The sequence below is a fragment of the Lontra canadensis genome, unplaced genomic scaffold (genome assembly GCF_010015895.1).
Source record: "Lontra canadensis isolate GAN:19392208 unplaced genomic scaffold, GSC_riverotter_1.0 scaffold82, whole genome shotgun sequence".
In the NCBI taxonomy this organism is placed as follows: domain Eukaryota; kingdom Metazoa; phylum Chordata; class Mammalia; order Carnivora; family Mustelidae; genus Lontra; species Lontra canadensis.
In genome coordinates, this window is record NW_022631076.1 from 810375 (window position 1) to 832887 (window position 22513).

General features: G+C 45.6%; 1 protein-coding gene across 1 annotated transcript in view; it reads left to right on the forward strand.

Moving 5' to 3' along the window:
- The window catches only part of ALPK2 (alpha kinase 2), a 116016-nt gene that overhangs the window by 40131 nt on the left and 53372 nt on the right, over positions 1-22513 (forward strand). The window contains 1 exon segment of the mRNA XM_032882406.1: positions 4240-5962. Coding sequence (XP_032738297.1) covers positions 4240-5962 — 1723 coding nt within the window.

Here is a 22513-nt window from a genome sequence, read left to right on the forward strand (position 1 = left end):
GCCAATGGACTTTATGTAACTTGCTGATAGGGTTTCCAATCCGACATTGCAACCACTCTTGGTATAGTATCAAAGATTTTCCACAATCATATGAAAAGACTATTAAAATACTTTTCCTTTTCCAACTACATATTTGTGCAAGGCCAGATTTTCTCCATATACTTCAACCAAAACAATGTATTATTACATCACAATGCAGAAGCAGATTTTTTTAAAAAAAGCTATCATTTATTAAGTCAGATATTAGATGTGTGAAAAAATATAAAACAATGCCACTCTTAGGAAATTTTACTTTGTCTAGGAAAAATACAGGTATTTTCCTATATATATGCTATTATATATCATATATGCTATTTATGCTAATGTTAATGAGCTTATTTGTGTTATTTTTAAATGAATAAACATTTTCAATTTTTCTGTTTTAATTTCAATATGGTAAATATTGATAGATATAACCCGTAAACAAGCATTCTTGCGAGTCCTCTGTTGTTTTTGAGAGTCTATAAAGAGTTCTTGCTGCTCAAATATTTAAGAACCTCTGGTTTAGACCAACCCAGGGGGTTCAAGCCCAGAAGAAGCCCTATCCACTTAAGGTCACATGTAGCTCTTTTTCTTTAATATGGAAATGATTAATCTAGAAAGAACGTAGAGGATTCCAGCAAGACTTTCACAGCAAGGTGGAGGAATGCTGCTGTTTCCTTCAGCCAAAAGGAAAGATCCACAAGGAGGGATGCAACTAATTATTTGGGGAATTTCTTCCGGGATGCTTTTGCATTCCTGTCAAATCACTGTGGGGCACACAGTTCGCTCTGCCAGCATCTTGCAGATTCTAAAGCCCAACCCTACTCACACCCTTCCAGCTGCCCCCACCGGAGTCCCCTCTTTGAGCTTCTCTTCTCTTCCAGTTGCCACCGGACAACCCAGCACAGAACTGACCCACAAGGTTCTCACAGAAATTCAGATTGTCTCCCCCAGGAAATTTTTAGTCATTTTAGGGCTGGACATGATGTGGTACGCGTCTCCTTGACTCTGGCTCGGCACTCAACGTAATACTGGGCACCAGAATGAACTTGTCACAAATGTTGTCAGTTGGCCAATGAAGATGAAAACTTAGGACAGAAATGCTTTATTTGCAAAAATGATCTCTCTACATTGGCCACTTCCCTTTTCTGAATGTGAGTTTTCTAATGTGACATACCGAGCCTGGCTTCAGAGTAGAAGGCTCCGGTTTCCTAGCCCCCTCCACCACTGACCAACTTGGTCACTTCGGGGAAATTACTCACCCCCCACTCCGACCCTCTGTTTTGCACGCAGGCGAGTGGCACGCACATTGTTCACTAGCGGGGACATTCAACAAATGCCATGCTCGTGGCTGAATTTTCTCCCTCTCTTCTTTAAGATGCTTAGAGATAATGATCAAGGACATGTCAACCACAAATCATAAGTCTCTGAAAAGAGGTCATTAGCCAGTGAGAAGAATTCTACCTAATCAACTTCTGAGAGGTCAGTTGTATTTTTCCTCTTAAGTAAACGTAAGATGGTTTGTAAATCTTTTATCGGCTAAAACACATACTCCATAAAATCGTACGTTACTAAATCCGAACATTCTCCCCTTCGCTTATTTAGTCATTCAGAAGTGAAATATATTTAACTCAATCATTTTCTCCACATTTTTTCCTAAAATTTCTTTGGTTTTCTCTCCTTGGATCTTGAGAACCATCTCTGTTCCCCACCTTTAATGCTTTCTTACCTCGTCCTTTGGTCTCTCTGTCTTATTTTCTTCTCTTCCCTTCTGTTTTTTTCCATAAGTCTTGGTGCTTTCAGGGTGGGTGGTTTCTCTGGCACTGGGATCATGGTCTGGATAAATCAGGAAATCAGAATTACTTGGGATGTCCCATTAGACCATGGTACTGTCCTATGCTCCTTTTAAGTCCAAAACTGAGGACAGGTCTCCAAGAGCTAAGGGAGAAGAGGCAAGTTGGCAGTGGTGTGGGCCATGTGAATATCAAACAGAGGCCCCTTTCTCTTTATTCAGGTTTAATTCAGCTCGATTGAGGAGATCTGTGTGTAAGTAATGAGGATGAGGATGAGGGCAGGCCCAGGACAATTTGTAGCAGAATGTGTTTGGGATCTTTTTTTTTTTTTTTTAAGATTCATTTATTTGGGGCCCCTGGGTGGCCCAGTGGGTTAAAGCCTCTGCCTTCGGCTCAGGTCATGATCCTCGGGTCCTGGGATCGAACCCCATGTTGGGCTCTCTGCTCCTTGGGGAGCCTGCTTCCTCCTCTCTCTCTGCCTGCCTCTCTGCCTACTTGTGATCTCTGTCAAATAAATAAATAAAAATATTTTTTTAAAATATTTATTTATTTATTTGAGTGGGGGAGGCACAGAGGGACAGGGAGAAGCAGACTCCCTGCTGAGCACGGAGCCTAACATGGGGCTCGATCCCATGACCCTGAGATCACAACCCAAGCTGAAATCGAGTCGGATGCTCAGTTGACTGAGCCACGCTGGCACTCCTGCTTAGGGTTTTTAAAAGCAGATTCTTAGGCCTTTTACCCATGGGTTTCTGTTTCAAAAATTTTAAGCATTTTCCTGATGATTCTTCTGCACACTTCTTGAGAACCTGAGGTAATCTGGTTTTAGCACTCTCACATCTTTTTTTTTTGTTTTGAGTTATAGTTGACATACAACATTACGTATGTTTTAAGGTGTACAACATATTGATTTGATGCATTTACGATTGCCATAGCAGTGTCAGCTCCTGTCTCTATCCCATCGTGTAAATATCACTTATCACTTCCACATTCTTATAGAATATATGTGGCATAAACTTTCTGCTTTGCCACGCCCCTTCACATTGATTTTTCTCATTTGAACTTCAGCATAACCTTGTGAAGTCGACAGGAGGGGCAGGTACTATTTCCTCTAGAAAGTGACCCTGAATTCCGCTCTCCCCATGCTGTTGGCCAAGGCACACGCAAAGATCAGCGGTGGTCAGCCTCAGCCACCCCTGACTGGCTTCTACTTGGGAACCAAATTATTAAAGACCAAGATATTAACAAAATTGCAATTAATCTATGATTTTTGAAAAATGAGGCATGTGCGAGCAGGCACCCAACTATTGAGGGCTTACGAGCACATAGGAGCTTGGGGATACACAGGGAGGCCTTCAGGGAGAAGACAGAGAGTAAGACTCTGTGCCATTGAGTCTCTAACACTGACCCTTCTGGCTTAGATACTGGTGCACATTTTACACAGACCAGTCAATAAATATCTAAATATGACCTCTAAATCTGGCCAGACTCATAGCTTCCGCCTTCCAAAAATGCTGATTGACTTCTGAGCTGGATAATGAGTGGAGTGAGACCAGCAATGTTATAGCTACACTGAGGTCCAATGAGATAAATGAGTGCAAATTAGAACAAGTGTAACAAGTGTTTATCGGGACTGCGGAGCCTGAAGGGAGGCCCTCGTGGGAAAGGTCACCAAAGCCTGTTAGGCTGGAGTCAATAAAGGGAGGGGCCACAGGAGCACCGTCTCTCCTGGAGCAGGGAGAGCAGGCTCAGCATGATCTAGGATCCAGTTTCTTCCCTGCTGGACCCAAGCCGAACGCCTGGCTTGATCTAGGGAAGTCAGGATGGCATGTGGACATGAGTTTCCAGCCAGAGGGTCTCGTGGGGTGGGGCTTGGACTTCACAGTCATGTAAAATGTAGAGAAATGGCACCATTCTTCATACACATAATCCCAGCCTGATACCTTTACAGCTTCCTGGCAGGAACCTTGCCTTCTCAGCACAGGCTTAAGAAGGGCTATTGCTTATGCTGTTCCACTGCATGAGGTCGAATTCTTCAGCTGTTTGTGTACAAGGTCTCCCTCCAGATAATATTTTTTTCAAATTCCCATAGCATAAAAAAGACTTAAAATAAAAGGAGAGAAGAGGAAAACTAGACTATCAGATGCTTCCCCATTCATCTGAATAATTCTCAGCATTTTTCAAGTTGGGGCAAGCATGTGGAAAGTTACGGGAAAGAGCAGAGCTTCCTGGATTCTCAGCGTGAGCGCAGCTGGAACTCAGAAGCTGGTTTGCAGGGAGCTCACAAGCCCCTTTGCGGGGAGACCACAGATCCCCTTGAGGGTGCAGCAACAATCATGGGGGTTTTCTGTGTGCCATGACGTGAGGAAGGTTGGCATATCCATCCAAATGCGGCAAACTTACCTGTGTATTCTCTTCATCCCAGCTGTAGCCCAGATGATGCTGCTGTTTACCAAATCTCAGCTAAAAATTCTTCTGGAATGATTTGCTGCTCTGCTTCTGTTGAGGTCAAGTGCTCAGCAGAGAACCCACAGCTCTCTCCTGACCCGAAAGATGGCCGGGGCACGGGATGGAGACATGCAACAGAGGCATGTGCACAGGAGAAAACAGATCAGCTTGATGAGAAAGAACATCCTCGTGAGGGGGAGGAAAATGTCTCCACAGGTACTGCCATGTCAGCTGATTCCCCCTCCTCCAAATTCAGCTGTTCCTGCTCACTGCAGGCCAGAAGTGACCCTCATGCCTCCAGCTCGGAAAATCCCTTGGATGTTAAAGAAACGAGGCCAACCGAAGAGGCTCGTGATCTGGGTGGCGCCGAGGAAGCTGCAGACGGGCTGCTTTTTTCTAATTTAAGTCGTATTCCCACCAACCGCAATGTGTATTGCCACAGGACAGTCCATTCCAAAGGATCGAGGCTGACGGATGCCTTACACAGTGATGGCGCTCAGGAGAGAGTCTCGGACTCTGGCCAAGCAGACCCCACAGGACAGAAATACATCAGCTTCAGCCTGCCGCTGTCCGAGGGGACTGCATCCGTCTGCCCAGGTGACAGGGCCGCGATCAAGCAGCAAGTCAACCCACAGGTGTCCAGCGAAGACTCTGACAGTGACTATGAACTTTGCCCAGAGATAAGCCTAACCTGCACCGAGGAGTTTTCAGATGATGACCTAGAGTATCTGGAATGTTCCGACGTTATGACGGATTACTCTAATGCAGCTTGGCAAAGGAAACTGCAGGGGACTGAGCATGTTTTTTTATTAGAAAGCGATGACGAAGAGATGGAATTCCGTGCGTGTTGCCTGGGTGGGTGTGAGCATCTCCTCGGTGAAATGGGTTGTGGATCTTGGGTGTCGGATGACATCAGGCCTATGGAGGCCACCACTGGCCTCTGCGGTTATCACTCACAACCCCCAGAAGTGGGGGTGAGGAGCGGCCAAGCCTCCACCCACAGTCCCTCATCCCTGCAAACGGGGATGATTCTGACTTTGGGACCTCACTGGGACGCGACGTCTGCGGTGACAGACCCGGGGAGATATAAACCACCCACTGCTTCCGAGGCCGCTGAAAATGATTATCCAGGAATTCGAAGAGAAACCAGAGACAGCCATCAGGCAGGAGAGGAATTCACCAGTGACAATCTGCTAAACACAGATAAAGCAGTGATCGAGACGGCGATGCAGCGCTTGTCTGGTGAGTTAGAAAAGCCAGGGGCGAGCCAGTGGTTGGAGATCGCAGCCGAGGGAAGAGTAGGGGATGAGGGTTCGTTGACCGAGAGAGGCTCGGAGAAACCTGCCAGGCTGAGGCGGCCCAGCATGAGAGGAAAACCCAAGAAACTGAGCCCCAACCTGAAAGCGAGTACAACAGAAAGCACCTTTAATCTCTTCTATCCCAAAGAACCCGTTAAGCACCCACGAACCCAGAGTGATAAAAGAGACGGTTCTTGGGCCAGAGCAGAAGCTGACTGCAATTCCCAGTTCCCTGCAGGACAATGTGCTAGTCCAGTCCAAGCAGAGCGAGAAGGAAAAACCCCGCAAACTCCCCCGGGCTCACTCCCCCAAGGAGGTTACTCAGACTTCGCGGGAGAAGGGATGCCCGTCCAGAACCTGTTTGAAACAGGTGGAGTTCCAGACTGGAGTGCTCATCCTCGGGTAAGACTCCTTTTTTAAAAAATTACTAGATGAAAGGTATTTGTGTGTGTGTGTGATTGTGTATGTGTGTGTTTCCCTTCCCTTCGTAGTCATGATCACTGTGCCACTGTGCAAATCAAAAGAAGTCTCCCAGTACCGTGAGGGTACTTGTGAATGACAGCTGCTGCTGGTGGGAAGGAAATCTGGTTTTGAAAAAAGGCCCAGATAAACCCTAAGCCATCCTAATTATAGCAAAAGACAGATAGGAGTAAGAGGCACTAATGGGATTCTGGACAGCTGGAAAGAGAAATTTGATATTTTGTCGACTGCATGTGTTTTACCAGGCAATGTCCCTATTCAGAACGTTTTTCAAGCAAATGTTTTGGGAAGAGTTTAAAAGAAAAAACAATTCTCTTTAGTCATTTTTCAAGAGCGCTTTGAAAACGGTAAGCATTGGTTTTCATCAGAATTTATAGTAAAATGAAAGATTTCGGTGTGTCTCATTGATGTGTGGAATCTGTTTCATGGAGCTGGGGAAAGTGGACAGAGTCGGTTTTCTGTGCCCCAAAATCATAGTAGATTTTTGAACGAATGAATGTTTGTTTTGTTTTTCTTAGATCACAAAGTATTAGAGAGGCTAAGAAAATACTGCCAGGGAATAAATTTGTTTCACCCTATTACTGATTGGGGGGTATATTTGAAAGAGATGGAATTAAATTAATGGGAATAATGCACAAAAGATATTGTGTTTCACATGTGAATTTCTTTCATGTCAAAGGGTCCCAAATGGGCTTTGGACTGATGTTGTGTTGTGTGGCCACAATTTTGTATTTGTAACTAACCACCTAAGAAAAGTTACTCAATTGTTTTTACCAGACCTTTGTTCTCCCTCCCCCCAAATTATTAGTAGGAACCTCGTGCTGTTTTTGCAGATGAGACAGACTCTAAAAAAAATTAAATATTCTCAAATCCATTCATAGTTACTGAACTCTAGCTATGAAAATGTAAACATGTACTACATTGGTTTCTAAAGACCCAGTCCGGAGATAACCGAACTAAAAATCTCCAGATCTGAGGTGACTTTTTCCTGATCAAATTGTCTGCTCCACCGGCCAAACTTGCCACATAAAAGTCACACTTATACTTTATTTTTTGCAAGAGAACCAACTTTATGCTATTTGGTTGTTTAACACCTACCACTGGGGTGATCACATGCCAAGGCCCACAGATGGGGATGTCCAGGATAAGTTTATGGAGATGGTTTAGCCAAAGATTAATACAAAATGAAGTTGCAGTGTTAATTTTTTCATGTCAGTAGGCATAGCATTTTCTTTTCTATTCATAAAATGCTCTTCCTGGCTCAACTAAGTACCTTGTTTCCGTTGTTTCTCCACATTGAGCATTTCATTGGGCAGATTATCTTCATGATGAAAGGTGACGGGGGTGAGCGGGTAAAGCGACACTTGGAGAGGAGGCAGCTGGTGACAATGTTAGTGTTAGACCCACCATGGCGGGAGGCAATTTCAGGCTTCCTCAGCTGCAGACAAAGAGAGGAACTAAAGGAAGGAGCCCCCTTTGTCATCCTCTGCTTGTGCCCTAAACTGAATTCTGAGATTGGGAGTCTTGGTGACAGCAAGCTCCACGCAGCTTAAAAAAATGGGCATCTCGGGGACTGCAGTCTGTCTCGTGCACATTCTTGTCTCCATCAAAGTTCTTGTGGGGCTCTCGCTTACACATGCACACACACTCACTCCTCCAGCTGTCGGCTCCGGGTCTGAGGTGGGTTTTGTGTTTTCTGGCTCGACTCCAGCAAGTACCTCAGACCCATAAAGGCACCTCTTCTGAGAGCTCCGATTCTGCAGGTGGTAGGACTGTCCTTCACTATGCTGTGCTCAGTAACAGAGCCAGCCTCGCACTCAAGGGCGACCAGAAACGTGAATGGAAGTTGTAGATTCAGGGGCGGTTCTATGCAGCCTGAAGTTAGAGATGGGAGCTCTGTATCTGTGGCATTTTTTACCACCACCCCCCCTTCGCTTAACGAAAGCAGGAAAATTCTTCCCCAGGGCCAGGGGCACAGTGAGAGCAGATTCTTTTATCCATGCAGAAAGTTACTGTCTAACTGTGGGAGATGCCCCAGTCCCTTACATCCATACAAGATAGAAGCCAGATTTACAACAAAGGGCTAAATACCATTATAAATGTGACACAAAACCATGAGAAGGTCCCTGGGAGCTAAATCAGACTTTTTAAAAATACTGCTAGAAAAAAAAATTGGTGAATTTTTTGATAAGTAAGTAAAAAAGACATTTTAAATATTTATTCTCAGACACTTGAGGGATTGGGAACTTAAAATTCGAAATGGTTAAAAATCCTTGGTCGGGGGTAATAATGATGGATCTCCCCACTCTTGACTCTTGGCTGGTGCACTTACCTTTAGGTGCCCTTTTGTAGAAACAGTGGCCATCAGCTTATCTTTTAGTAGTTTGTCTCCATGTGTATATTGCTTTTAGCATTCTGAGGAAAAGTCCATACCCCTCAGTCTGCATTTTAAGAACAAGGAAAGAACCAAATATTATAGCCTACACAGAGGTCTCCGGGAGTATTTACTTCCTGTCTTCCCCTCCTGCTTTTACAAGGTAAGGCCATCTTGTGCTGATTTGTGTGGAAACAGTATTTACCCAGGCTGGGATTGGAAAGCCCCCAGTCTCTCTCCATTTATGGAAGATTCCAAAGTTAATTCCAGTTTGCGAGTGGAAAACAGAGAGGGTATCCCGGGCTAACTTGAATCATCTTCAAGGATCACACCGCCAATCCCTCACCTTGGTTTGGCTCTTGTCTTACGATCCAATTCAGAGGCAAAGACCTGATGACCTGCCCGGCTTAAGTTTCCTTCTAGCCACACGGGGGTAAGATCATCCTCACTCTTAAGCACTGTGTCTGCCCTTCTCCATCGATGCCCAGATGCACCCCAGAGAGATTTGCATTTCTCTGTGGGGTCATGGGATCTCAAGTGTACAGTATGAAAGTACAATCTTCGGTTTTGAGAGTTAAGAATCTTCCTGATCAGGAGTCAGCACTAAGCAAGAAGGTGAGTGAGCTCCTTGACGGCAGGGGGTTTTGGTCACTGTATTTCGTTCACAGAGAAATCCCAAGTCCTTGGAATCATGCTGGCCACATAGTAGGCACTCAAGAATGGAAAGAATAAGTAGCCATATGGGACGAGATTTAATTCCATTAATTCCATGATGATCACTGGTTTCAACCACTTTATGGCCTTTGATGTCATAAATATTTTCTTTGGTTCCCTTTACATACCAATTTTCCCATTACCAAACTGCTTCCCATTGCTCTTTGGGCCTGGCAATGGATTACTTTGTACTAAACTGTAAACACCTTGCACTTAGGGTCCCTTGTGAATGCTGGCGATTCACATATAACCTTGGCCTCATCAGTGCCTTTCCCAGATCGCTGGCTAGACCCAGGAGGACCTTACGACATCCCCCTAGCATTCAAGACCCTCTACCATACTGTTTCCATCTACCTCTGAGTGGCAAAGCAGACAAACACACTGGTTTCTTTATCTGGAAGATGAAGCATTCTCTCAGACGTGTGGTGTTTCTTCTGTCTTCTTGCCTGGAATGCCCTCACTTGGCTTGTTGCCAGCTCAGCTCCTCTCATCTTTCAAGGCCAAGATCCTGCAAGGTACTTCAAGTTGCACCGCACCCCTGCAGCACAGTCCTCCTCCCTTATTATGATTTCTCTTTTCACCAAAACACAGCATTCTTATGCAAATAAGGTATAAGGTAGGGTAGCTGGCTCTGGACCTGAGTTTGGGTCCTGCCTTTCTACTTTCTGATTCTGTGACTCTGGGAAAAACTACTTAAGCTCTCCTAGGCCCAGTTTCCTTGTCTAAAACAGAAAACAGAAATAATCATAATAATAATAATGCCTCACAGAGTGTTGTGAAGATTAAATTCTTAATAAAATGTTTATCACAATACCTATTATGCTATTATGCAGTTAGCATTTAATGAGTTACCATTTTTATTTTGCTTATTACTTACCTTTAATCTCTATACAGAACATGGGTTTCAAACTCACAAACCCAGGATCGAGAGTCGCATGCTCCAGTGACCGAGCTAGCCAGGCCTCCCTACGGTTTACTTTCTTAATACGTATGTCCTTCCCCCCCATATTAAAGGCATATCAAGGGCTGGCCGTGAGTGGTTTTATACCTTCTTTAATTGAAACTTTTATTGTTTCACAATAACAATTGCACACACAGTGTCAGAAACAACACAGAGAGCTCTCATACACTTAGCCCAGGTTTCTCGGACAGTAACATTTTGTAACACTATAGCACAAAATCACAACCAAGGTATTGATATGGATACCATCCAGGGATCTTATGCAGACTTTCCCAGTTTTGCTTGTGTGTGTGTGCATGAAGATCTCTCAAAATCTATCAGTTGTGTGGGCTCGTGTGATAAATGCATTGTGAAACTTTATGCTGATTGGAGTTCAGCCTGGTAGCTAGGCGGGTGATACTGTAAAACAATTTATGACAGCTTGAAATGGGCATGGCCATCCAGTGACAGGCAGGACACATAGTAGGTCGGTGTCGGTGTGTGTGTGTATGTGTATAGATATAGATATAGATATAGATATATATTTTTTACATAGGAAAATATCAAGCAGATAATCTAAACCTCCTTGTAATGTAGTTTTCATCTCTGGGACAGAGCAACCTGAGGTTTGAATTCATCTGCATAATAAAATGCATCACCCCCCATAACAACTGTTTAAAAGGGCCTCCAGAAAGCTGATAAGCCAGCTCTCTGCTGATGATAGGAAGGGCCAAAGTTTATAGTCGCTCATCTCTTAGCACGCAGCAGTCAGACCTCTTGTCAACACCACCACAGACCGGCAAGTAACACAAATATTTGTTTTGTTATTTAATCACAAAGCCTACTGTGCCACTTCTGCCAAACGCCATTACTGCCCCGCACCGGCAGGATCAGTGGAGGCCTAGTTCCCGAAGTAATTGTACTCAAGGATTGTTAAATAATCCGCAGAAAGTCCTACAGCCTTGCTACTCCCAGCGCGGTCTGCAGACTGGCTTGTCCAAGTACATACCCTCCAACCCGGCCCCAGCCTCGCAAAATGTGCATTTTAACCTGATTCCTGGGAGATGCCTATATATACTGAAGTTCCGAACGCTCTTGTCTACATACAGGAGATCGTTCTCAGATTAGAAAAGACCCAAGCAGGGACGCCTGGGTGGCTCCATTAAGCATCTGCCTTTGGCTCAGGTCACGATCCCAAGATCCTGGGGTCAAGTCCCACATCAGGCTCCTTGCTCAGTGGAGAGCCTGCTTCTCCCTCCCCCTGCTGTGCTCTCTCTGACAAAGAGATGAATAAAATCTTAAAAAATAAGTAAATAGGCCCTAAACAATTTACAAAAAAACAAAAAACAAAAACAAAAAACAAAAAAACAAATCCTAAAGCAGAGTTCCGGTGGTGGCGGGGACCTTAGCATAGCCTGATTCCTGAATCTGGCCCTGGGAGATTCGGATGCCCTTTGGTCCGAGCGTGGCTTGGGTGGTGGGGGTTTTAAAAGCTTCCGGATGGTTCTCTGTACCTGTAAGGGCCTATTTAGCAAGAGCAGCTCTATCCTGACCCCCCCCCCCCTTCAAGGAAGTTACTTAAAAACAAGTCCCGGAAACCAGTCCCAGGTAACAAAGCCCAAATACAAGGGCCGGTCAGGTGAGGTGGAGATAATGGCTAAATGCAGGGATGAGTTGGGTCGGGTGGAGACATCCAATCAGTGGGGCACATACTGTCTCCCTAGCTACCAAGGAGTATGGGCCCTGCCTTTTGGGCTCCAATTCTGACCAAGGTGATAGGCTGGTTCAAAGAGCTACTACGGGGTGAATTGTAATTCAATTGGCCACCCGTGTGTGACCTAGCATGACTGTGCAGTTTTCTTTGTGTGTCGCAATCTTATTGGCCACCTGTGTATGGCCAGGCCCAAGCACATGGCCTTTGCTCTATAAAAGTTAGTCTGTGAGGCACGGAGGGGTCACCTCTTTGCAAGGGACGGCACTGGCTGGTCATTTTGATTCTCGAATGCTTGGCGCGAAATAAAGCTTTGCTTGACCTTCACTTTGTATCAGTCTCGCTGCTTTGCCCATGGACCCAACAGTACCTACAAATCTGAGAATCTTAGCTGTGCTTTAGAACCATCCCTGTTACTCTCTAAATGTACAGATGCCTACGCTCCACCCCCGGAAGTCCTGGGGTCAGTGGTCCTAGGGTTCTAGGACTCAAGCTTGCAGACCTGCAGCCCTTTAGGGGAATGGGAAGGTCGCCCTGGGAGGCTCGGGATTGAAGACCCGCAGAGTGAGGCCGCAGGGAGCTGAAGGTTGTACAGCCCATGAAAGCACCGTCTCAGGGATTCGGGCACCCCTTGCCCCTGATTTCCCTCCAGTCTCAGCTGAGGAGTCCGGCACCGGGTTACTCGGGACTACTTTCCAAACAGGCAATGGGTGTTCTCCACCCGGAAGATCTGCTGCCCTCGGGCCGTATGTGCATTCCTGCAGCATCTCCTATTCTGTGAGAATCACACCCTCTCCACGATCAGGGCTTCTGGGGGAAAACAGCATTGTCTGCAGGTCATTTCCTAACGGGTCGTCAGAAAACCAGAGACAGAAGCAAAAAATTGTGCATGGGAAATTCCCTCAGACAGTGCAGGGAGGCAGCCCAGGTGGGCCGGTGGTGCCGGGGAAGATATACAAGAGAACTGAGTGGACATGCTGGCAGCCCTCAGGTTAGGCAGGTGGGAGGGTGCTGAGGTCTCGGGGACGGGAAAGGATCTCTGTGTCTGCGTGGCTGGGGGGTGAGTGCCACCTGGCCTCAGGACACACACACCCCACCCCGCTGCCTGCCAGCCTAGAGTGCCCGTCTCAGGAGACAGGAGTGCGGGACAGGCCTCTTTTTTTTTTTTTTTTAAAGATTTTATCTATTTATTTGATAGAGATCACAAGTAGGCAGAGAGGCAGGCAGAGAGAGAGGAAGGGAAGCAGGCTCCCTGCTGAGGAGAGAGCTGGATGCGGGGCTCGATCCCAGGATGCTGGGATCATGACCTGAGCCGAAGGCGGAGGCTGAACCCACTGAGCCACCCAGGCGCCCCCGACAGGCCTCATTTTTAATTGTATTCAAAGACGCCTAGAGAGCGTCTCCGCTGCCAATGCAAAAGCTGAGCTGAAGTCTCTTCCCCTTCCTGCTCTAGATTCTCTACTTGACTCAGGCGAGTGGGGGTGGGGGTGGGGGCTTGGCCTAGGAGAGATCACCTAGGAACCAAGGCAGCATCTGGTCACACCCACATCATTGCCCTACTCACCCATAGCAGAGGGAGGGGCGCGTCACAGATCCCGTGTGTGGCCCAGAGGCGCACTGGGCCCACGGCCTGCTTCTGCTCGGGGCTCAGGGCAGTGCGTCTCCACTGAGAGGGCCTGGATTAACTGGCACCGGAGTCACCTGCCGCGGTGATTTCAGATCTCTAAATCCTACTGGGCACTCGGAACCAGCGCTGGGGGTGGTTCTCGTGGCAGTAAAATTCTAACCTTGGGCTTCATTAGACCGAGATCTCGAGGGACTACTACCCCTGGGGGCATTCCCAAGAGGAATCAGGGATTTTGGAAGCAACAGGAAGTTTCGGGCTTGTCAAGTGTAACCCCTTTGCCCTAAGAGGGGGGAAAACCCTCATGATTGGGATGTTTCTCTGCTTTCTAGTTGGCTTGGGCGGAGTGCATCCTGTTCCTCACCTGCCCTGCAACTGAAATGAATACGGATCCTGATTCATTGTAACTAATCCAAAACAGGTGTGCTGTCTCCAGCTGAGCTTTATTTTAAGGAGTAGTTCAGGGACAGGAATTTGGGCAGCAGCAGTGGAGGCAGAGGGAGGATGGTCGGTGGCTGCTTGGGTGGATTTTGCTTGTAGCCAGTCTCTCTCCATGGACTTGGATGGGAGCTGAGTGCCAGAGACATGCCTTGTTGGTGTTTGTTGGTTATAAAGGAAAATGAACTTGATAATGGGATAGGGAAAATGTTGGACTAACCATCCATCTATCAGTAGAAATGATAAAGCTGTGGCAGAACGGGGGGGGTGCAGCCCCCACTAGATCAATAGGTAAACCAAAACAAGTAGAGAGTATAGAATCAGACCCAAGGATATATTGGAATTTGGTTTATGATGGAAATAGCACCTCAAGTTTTAGGAAAGAAATGTCTTCAATGCTGACACAATTAGCCATCTACGTGGTGAAAAAAAAAAATAAGCCTTACAGTGGACCCCAAATAAATTCCAGATGGATCTTTGAGTTAAATATATATATTTTTAAAACCCAAAACTATAAACTACTAGAAAAATATTGGGAACTGTTTTTATGAACTTGAAAGCCATAAGATCTTCTTGGGACACAAAGGACAAAAAAGGAAGAAAACATTGATCATTTTGGTTACATCAAGTTAATTTCTGTATAACAAAAAAATGTCACAAACAAAGTTAAGTGAAAGTGACATACTGGAAGAAATATGTAGGACAGATGTAACAGATGAAGATTAATTTCCAAATTATATAAAAAGCAGATAAGAAAACATTTCCCTAACCATTGAATTTTAAGCAAAAGTAAGTACGAAGCTCATAGAAGAGGATATAAAAATGGTCACTAGACATGTGAGATGTTCAACTTCATGAGTAATTAGGAAAATATAAATTTTAAACATGTAATATCTCTCACCCATCATGTAGGCAAAAAATTTACAGGACGGGAGATAATATCAAGGTGTTGAGACTGTGGAGAAATGGGTACTCTGTCAGCAAGCGTGTAATTTGGTGATATCTTTTAAACTTAAAGAGAGCATTACCCATCATCCTGCAGTTTCACGGGCCCAAGGAGACATGTACCATGATATAGAGCAAGAAAGGTATATTACAAAATGATCCGCATATCATGGTACCATGTGCCCTCCCCCGAACCAACCCATAACCATACACGTCATTTGTACCTACACGTGGAAGTACATAAAATTTTGTTAAGTGTAGAAGGATCCACACCAAAATGACAACCCTGGCTACTCCAGAGAGCGACACAGGAAATTTGCATTCAGATAGGTGATTAGGAATGTTAGAATTCTTAAGGAAACTACACTCATTTCTTACTTGTATTATTGAAAACTACTATTTTTTAAAAGGCGAATAAATGGAGGTCTAGGAATCTGTGATTTTGGTTCTGGTTCTGCCACTAACCAGTGTCGTGTCCCTGAGTCCATTTCTCCTCTTCTTTGGGCTTTTTCCCTCCGTTTTTCCTTAAACTGAAGAGGTTTGAACATGAGGGGCTCCAAGTTTCCAAGGCGGTCAAGTCCTGTGAATCCCTAATTCCACAACAGCTGCTAAAATAAATACCAAGTAGAGTGGAAGAAAATGTGGACCTTAAGGTGAGGAAATCCTTTCTAAGCATAAGGAGGAAAATTGGTAAATTCTGCATATGAAAAACCTTATAAACAGAATGTAAAAACAAATGAAAACTTAGAGAAGTACGTACTGGTGATGTGTAGACAAAGAAAACAGTGTAGACAAAGAAAACAGACAGAGGATGAACAGCTTAATCCAAAACAGGCAAAGGAATCATAGTCAATTCATTAAAAAAAAAATGTACGATTACATCATAAACTTATCAGCTGACTTCCTTCACGCCCTCCGTTTTTAATGATTGCTTTTAAAGTGATAATATCTCCAGCTGATAAGACTGTGAGGAAAGAGGCTTTCTTTTTCACTGCTGGCGGAAGTGTGAATGGGTATCATCATTCTGGGAGGCAGATTGGCAATATTCACTCCATACCTTTACGATGCAAACTCTGGCCCAGTAACTCACCGGATGCAGTGATCAGAGCAGTTAAGACCTAGCGGGACAAGAACGTTCATTGCAGCATGACTTGTAATCGTGAAACTTTGGGGACAATCTAGATCTTTAATGGGAGGGGACTGGTTAAATGTTGTGGTACAAAATCCTTTGGAACACCACGCAGCCATTACAAATCACGCTTTGAAAACATTTAAGGAGATGAGAAAATATTTGTCAGCAAATGACAAAACAACATACATACTCTCTTCCCTTGAAAAACTTGGTATCGTGACAGAAAGCTCTAGCTCTTCCCCTGTAGTCCCATGGAAAGCCCTGGGCACTCCTGTTCAATGCCTTTACACCTTGCTCCAATTCTAGCATAAATGAGTCAGTCTCAAAATCACTCATTGACGGGTGGCTTTTAAAAGGAAATAGCCTTGGGGGCTCCTGAGTGGCGTGGTTGGCTAGGCCTCTGACTCCTGATTTTGTCTCAGGTCATGATCCTGGGGTCCTGAGATCGCGACGTGTCAGGCTCTGTGCTCAACGGGGTGTCTGCCTGAGGTTCTCTCTCCCTTGGCTCCTCCCCACTCCCTGTGTGCTCACTCGCTCTATTTCTGAAAAATAAATAAAAAGAAAAATAAATAGCCTCTTTTCTCTTCTCCCAGCTACTTTATAGTATAAATAAACTCCATCCCATTTTTCTTGAAAAACAGCCTACTTAATACTACAACTTTTCCTAATCCCTTAAGACGCTGCCCCAAATCTAGCAAGAGAACCTTCCTCTTTGATCAATGAAAATTAGTTCTCTTCGATGCCGAAAGTTAAATGCTGAGTAGAGGCCCCAGGAGCATCCAAGGGGCCTGAAAATGAGTTAATATTGTTAAAAATAGAACGGATAAATAAGAATAAAATCGCCTTTCTTACCATTTTCCTATAATCATATATGGTGAGACTGTATTATGTGAGATGTCAGGTTTCCCTAGGAGGAAAACTACTCTGTAATGGTAAGCAAGGTGTCCTGACTGTTTGCAAACCCTCCCCCCATCCATGTAGTAAAGCCCGGCTCCCACAGTGTTGGTATTTAGAAGTGGGGCCTTTAGATGAGCTCATGAGGGTGAAGCCCCCATGATGGGGGTTCGGGTCCTCATGGGAAGAGGAAGAGAGACCAGAGCTGGCTCTCTCTCCCCTCTCTCCCTCCTGCCCTCCCCCCAACTTCGTATGTGTGCACGTGTCTCTTTCCCCCTCCTTCCCCTTCTTCCTCCCTCTCCTCCTGTCTCCGTCTCTCTCCCTCCTTCTGTCTCTTTTCCTCTCTTCTCTGTCTCCTTCTGTGTATATATAATGTTTCTCTCCCTCCCTCCCCTTCTCTCTCTCTCCTTCTGTGTGTGTGTGTATTTATAGGTATTTCTTCTCTCTCCCTCCTTTCCCTCCCTTTGTGCCGTGTGAGGACACAGAGGGAAGGCAGACATGGGCAAGCCAGGGAATGAGTCCTCACCGAGCTAGTCTCCAGAACTAGGAGAAAGCCCTTTCTGTTGCTTGAGCCGCCCAGTCTGTGGCATGTTGTTAGAGCAGCCCAAGCCGACTGAGACATCTGGTCACCCTCAGAGTTCAGAGCCCCAGGTAATGTGGGAGCCGTTCGGGGCACTAATGTAGTAAATTACTACAAAGCAAGCCTGGAGTCCCCAAGAGCTTTCATTTGTACCTAATTTAAATCAGAGGTTATTCACTGGGAGGTTGGATGTTCTTATAAATGATGGTTTGGGTATTGTTCTGTTCATCGCGTGACACTTACAGGACGCTTTAGTAAGGCATTTTTCTGAAACGGAATTTTTATTTACCAAAACCCAAGCAATAAGGCAGTCATAGCAGGCAGGTGTGTCATTAGAAAGCGTGACGAAGAAGCTGTGGTGGGCGGGCACTTTCCTATCGTCATCTCAAGTTCTGTCCCTGTCACAGTCTACACCAACTGGAGGGAGGAACAAGTGTTGTCTTCCGTAAAAATAGTAACCATTCATAGAGGGTTCACATGTTCCCAGCACTATGCTAATGCGCTTCGTAGGTAGTAATCCCTGTAATAAAGATGTGAGCTGGACTACAAAGCTCAAAGAGGTTAATTAACATGCCCGTGGTACATCTATTTTAAGGGACAAAACTGGAATTCACACTCACTAAGGAAATCCGATCAGCGCGGCACAAATGGAGCCTGAGGGTTATGGGGCCAGCGCATTCTGACAGATGGCAGAGTCAGAATCGTTCAGGTCAGAGAACCCCAACTGAGGGACCCCAGCATCAGGGGGCGTATGAAATTATCGAATTGTCCCCAAGGCACTGTGCTTCAAGGCTCCTCCGTCACTTACATGTCCCTGCAGGTGCGGGTGAAGACCGTTTCCAGCTCCCCCTGCCTGAGGCCTTTCTTCACAGCCCGGAAGGTTTTCTGGCCACACAGGACAAGGTAGCTGGAAGGAGGAGACCTCACTTCCCCGTAGGATGATTCTAAGGCAGGGGCCACACAGTTTTGGACCGGTGCTCTGTAGGGTCTGGTTCCTGTGTCCACACCCGCCACATGTTTGGTCCCATGCAGGTGCCTCCCGTCCCTGACTCACACTCCTCCTCTCCTGTGCTCCCTGAGGTCACCTCCTGATAGGCTCCCTACATCCCTGCTGTTGAATCAAGGTCAGCTTTTTGGAGGGGACTCGAATTAAGACCACACTCCCTAAAGCCTCCCATTAAAGGTTGCGTCTGGCATCCCTAGAACACCGAGGGAACTCCCTTTAAAGGCTTGACTGTGAAGGCATCTGGCTGATTCCTTAAGGCCCAGTGTTCAACGTCACTCATTTTGTAACACTTCCAGAATCCTAATGCCCCACCTCACCATCCTGCCCTGATGCTCTCCCTTCGCCCAAGCCCTATGGCTCTTCGTTTCTCTGACTTTATGGCCTTTACTGCAAATGACACCAGATTAGATGGACAGTAAAACTGATCCATGATTCCTTATGGGCCAGGGGCGAGCGTTCTGGAACACACAGGGCCTGAGAGTCAGAGATGCCCAATACATGTTGAGTTGAACTCTAACATGTGATCAGACAGGCCCGCCCATGAGAGGGGATTTCAACTCAGCACATGGGACAAGACCTTCAGGGACTTTGTAAACCAGAGTCATAGGAAAAGATTTGAATTGTAATAATTCATTTCAAACCACACAACGGTATGACTGGAAAAGTAGTGTTTTAGTTTACGAGGGTTACCGTAATAAAATACCATAGACTGGCTGGCTGAAATAATGGAAATTTGCTTTCTCCCAGTTCCGGAGGCTGGATGTCCAAAGCCAAGGAGGTAGTTGGCCCAGTAGGTGTCTTCTCGGGCCGCTCTCTGTGGGTTAAGGATGGCCACCTTCTCACTGCATGTGTCTGGTGTCTATGACCTAATCTCCTTTCTTGTAAGGACATCAGTCATTTCAGGCCCCCCCAAATGACCTCATTTTACCTTAATTACCTCTTTAAAGGCTCTACCTACAAACATCACGTCATTCTGAGGTACAGGAGTTAGGACTTCAACATATGAACTGGGGCAGGGGGCACTTTTTAGCCCCTAACGAGTAGTCTGTAAATCTCTCCTAGACCATTTTGAGGGCATATGTCAATAGGAATGAAGATATGGAAAGTCAGTACTTAACTATCTCAGACCAGGAAACTCCACCGTTCTGGAAAAGCAAACACGCCCGGTTTCATCTTATGGAATGAGGGTGACACACGCTGGCTGGGGGGCACCCCAGCAGGTGGTCCAGGCCTGTGAGACACTGTAGGAGGCTGAACAATGCGTCTAAAGATGGAGATCTATGCCCCTCTCCCCAATTCCTAGAACTTATGACTATATTACCTTACATGGTGAAAGGAACCTCGCAGCCGGAAGTCAAAGGTTTCGATTTGGGGATATTACCCTGAATGATCCAGTGACCCAGATGTAATCACAAGGGCCCTTCTAAGTGGGAGGGAGAGAAGAGGGTCAAAGTCTGAGAAAGATTTGAAGTCCCCACGCTGCTGGCTTTGAATCTGGAGGAAGAGGCCAGGAGTCTGGGATGGCAGGCAGCCTCCAAAAGCCTGAAAAGGCAAGGAGCTCTCTTCTGGAGCCTCTAGAAGGAATGCAGCTTTGCTGATACCGTGATGTTAGCCCAGTGAGATCCATGTTGCACTTCTGACTGCAGAACTGCAAGGTCATAAATTTGCTGAGTGACTGAGTTTGTGCTAATTTGTTGCAGCAGCCCCAAGAAACTACTACGGACAGAAAGGGTAATTTTTTTTTAAGATTTTTATTCATTTATTTGACAGACAAAGATCACAAGTAGGTAGAGAGGCAGACAGAGAGAGAGGAGGGAGCAGGCTCCCCCCTGAGCAGAGAGCCCAATGTGGGGCTCGATCCCAGGACCCCGAGATCATGACCTGAGCTGAAGGCAGAGGCTTAACCCACTGAGCCACCCAGGTTCCCCAGAAAGGGTAATTTAAAAACAGAGTACCTCAAAGCACGTCCAGGGATATCTTTCTTCAGGTTTTTTGCTTCAGACATCAGAGAAGGAACCCATTCATGACATAGACTTTGCTAATTCCAGTTGTCTTTGGCTTAGAAAATCTGATGTGGAAGAGAAAACAAGAAAAATGGCCATCTTTGCCCCGGAATGAGGCCGGCTTAATTTAAAGTAACTATAACAGGGCCGCCTGAATGATGGGAGGCAAAACAAACAAACAAACAAACCCCAAAAACAAAAAACAACAACAACAAAAACCTGGGTGGCCCAGTTGGTTAAGCATCTGCCCTCGGCTCAGGTCATGATCCCAGGGTCCCGGAATCGAGTCCTGTGTCGGGCTCCTTGCTCAGCGGGGAACCTGCTTCTCCCTCTCCCTCTGTGCTCTCTAACTCTCTCTCATTCTCTCTCACTCTCTCTCAAGTACATAAGTAAAATCTTCAAAAATAAGTAAATAAAGTAAGTATAACATTTGGCAACTCAGGAAGCCTCCGAGAGTAAGGACAAAGCCATGGACTCCACAGCTAATTTACTCAGGAATTCCTGGGTGCTGTCTGGACTCTGCCTGGAACATCTCCAGGTGCACTGACTCAGGTGTGCAGAGGAGCTGAGCACACCGGTGAGGGGGCTGGGCTCCAGAGAAGGCCACGCCCCTGTGCACCTTCTGACCTTAGGGCTGTGTAGGAGGCCGGGAACCCCTGAGCAGCCTCCAGGGCTGGGCTCCTCCAAGCAGATGCCAGTGCCATTTGGAGTCCCGATAGTTCTTTGTCATGGGCAACAGTCCTGCCCATCATAGGGTGTGTATGAGTGTCTCTGACCGTCTTACCCCACCTCACCCCTCTGGCTACTTCTCACCCCCACCCCAGCTAGACTTTGGCGAATATCCCCTGGGGGAGGGGCAAAAATGATACCAAGTCCATTAGCTCTGGCTAAAGGCTGTACCCTCACCGGTGACAGGAGAGGACAGCGAGGCCCTCTAAATCCAGGCTGTGCAACAGAAACGTCATGCAAGCCACATACATAATTTTTTGCCTGTTCCCAAGTTGAGCAACCATCACCACTCTTGAATTCCAGAATGTTCTCATCATCCTCAAAAGAAACCCATACCCATTAACAGTCATTTCCTCTTCTCTTCTCCCCCCAAGCACTTGGCAAACCCAAATTAATTTCTGTCTCTATAGATTTGCCTATTCCGGATATTTCATAGAACCAGAATCATACAGAATTTGACTTTTGTGTGTCTGCCTTCTTTAGCTTAGAATAGGATTATCCAGGGTCATCCATGTCGGATCATCTACCCACACTTCGTTCCTTTTCACGGCTGAATAAGATCACACGGTATGGATAAACGTGGTATATCCATTCTTCATCCATTCATCAGCTGATGGACATCTGGGCTGTTTCCACTTTGTAGCTAGTATGCATAATGCTGCTGTGAAAATTCATGTGCCAGGTTTTTGTGTGGGCATATGTTTTCAGTTCCCCTGGGCAAATGCCCAGGAGTGGAGTTGCGAAGTGACTTTCCATCTAACTTTTTGAGGAACCACCATTCTGGTTTTCCAAGCAGCTGTACCATTTGCATCTCTGCCCGTAGTACAGAGGAGTGAGCCACACACATAAATTTAATTTTTTTGGAAGCTACATTTTAAAGTTATAAGACAGGTGGTGTAAGCTTTAATTTTTTGTTAACTAAGTAATTTAATTTTTTATTAATGAAATATAACTGAAATATTATTTCTGTATATAATCCATACAAAAATGAATGAGATATTTTAGGTTTTTTTTCCTGGTATTAAGGTTTCAAAATTTTACATTTGTGTTGTCTCTCAGTTCGGATGCTAACTATTCACTGGAAACACTTGATCTGTATTTAGCTTTCATAAAATTAACAATTGAAAGAATAGATTCATATACCCAAATTGTTCCAAACTGCCTTAAAAATTTTACTATAGATCTCGCGCATGTCAGCTTTTGGATTTACATGTCAATTAATCAAAATTATATCAACTGAAAGGTTCAGTTCCTTAGTTGCACTGCAAACATTTCAAGTGTTCGTTGGTGGCAAATAGCTACCTTCTGGATGGGACATCTCAGTTCTGAGTTATTTCCTTTATAATTGTGATTTTTTTTTTTTTTAAGCATACAGCCCCCGGC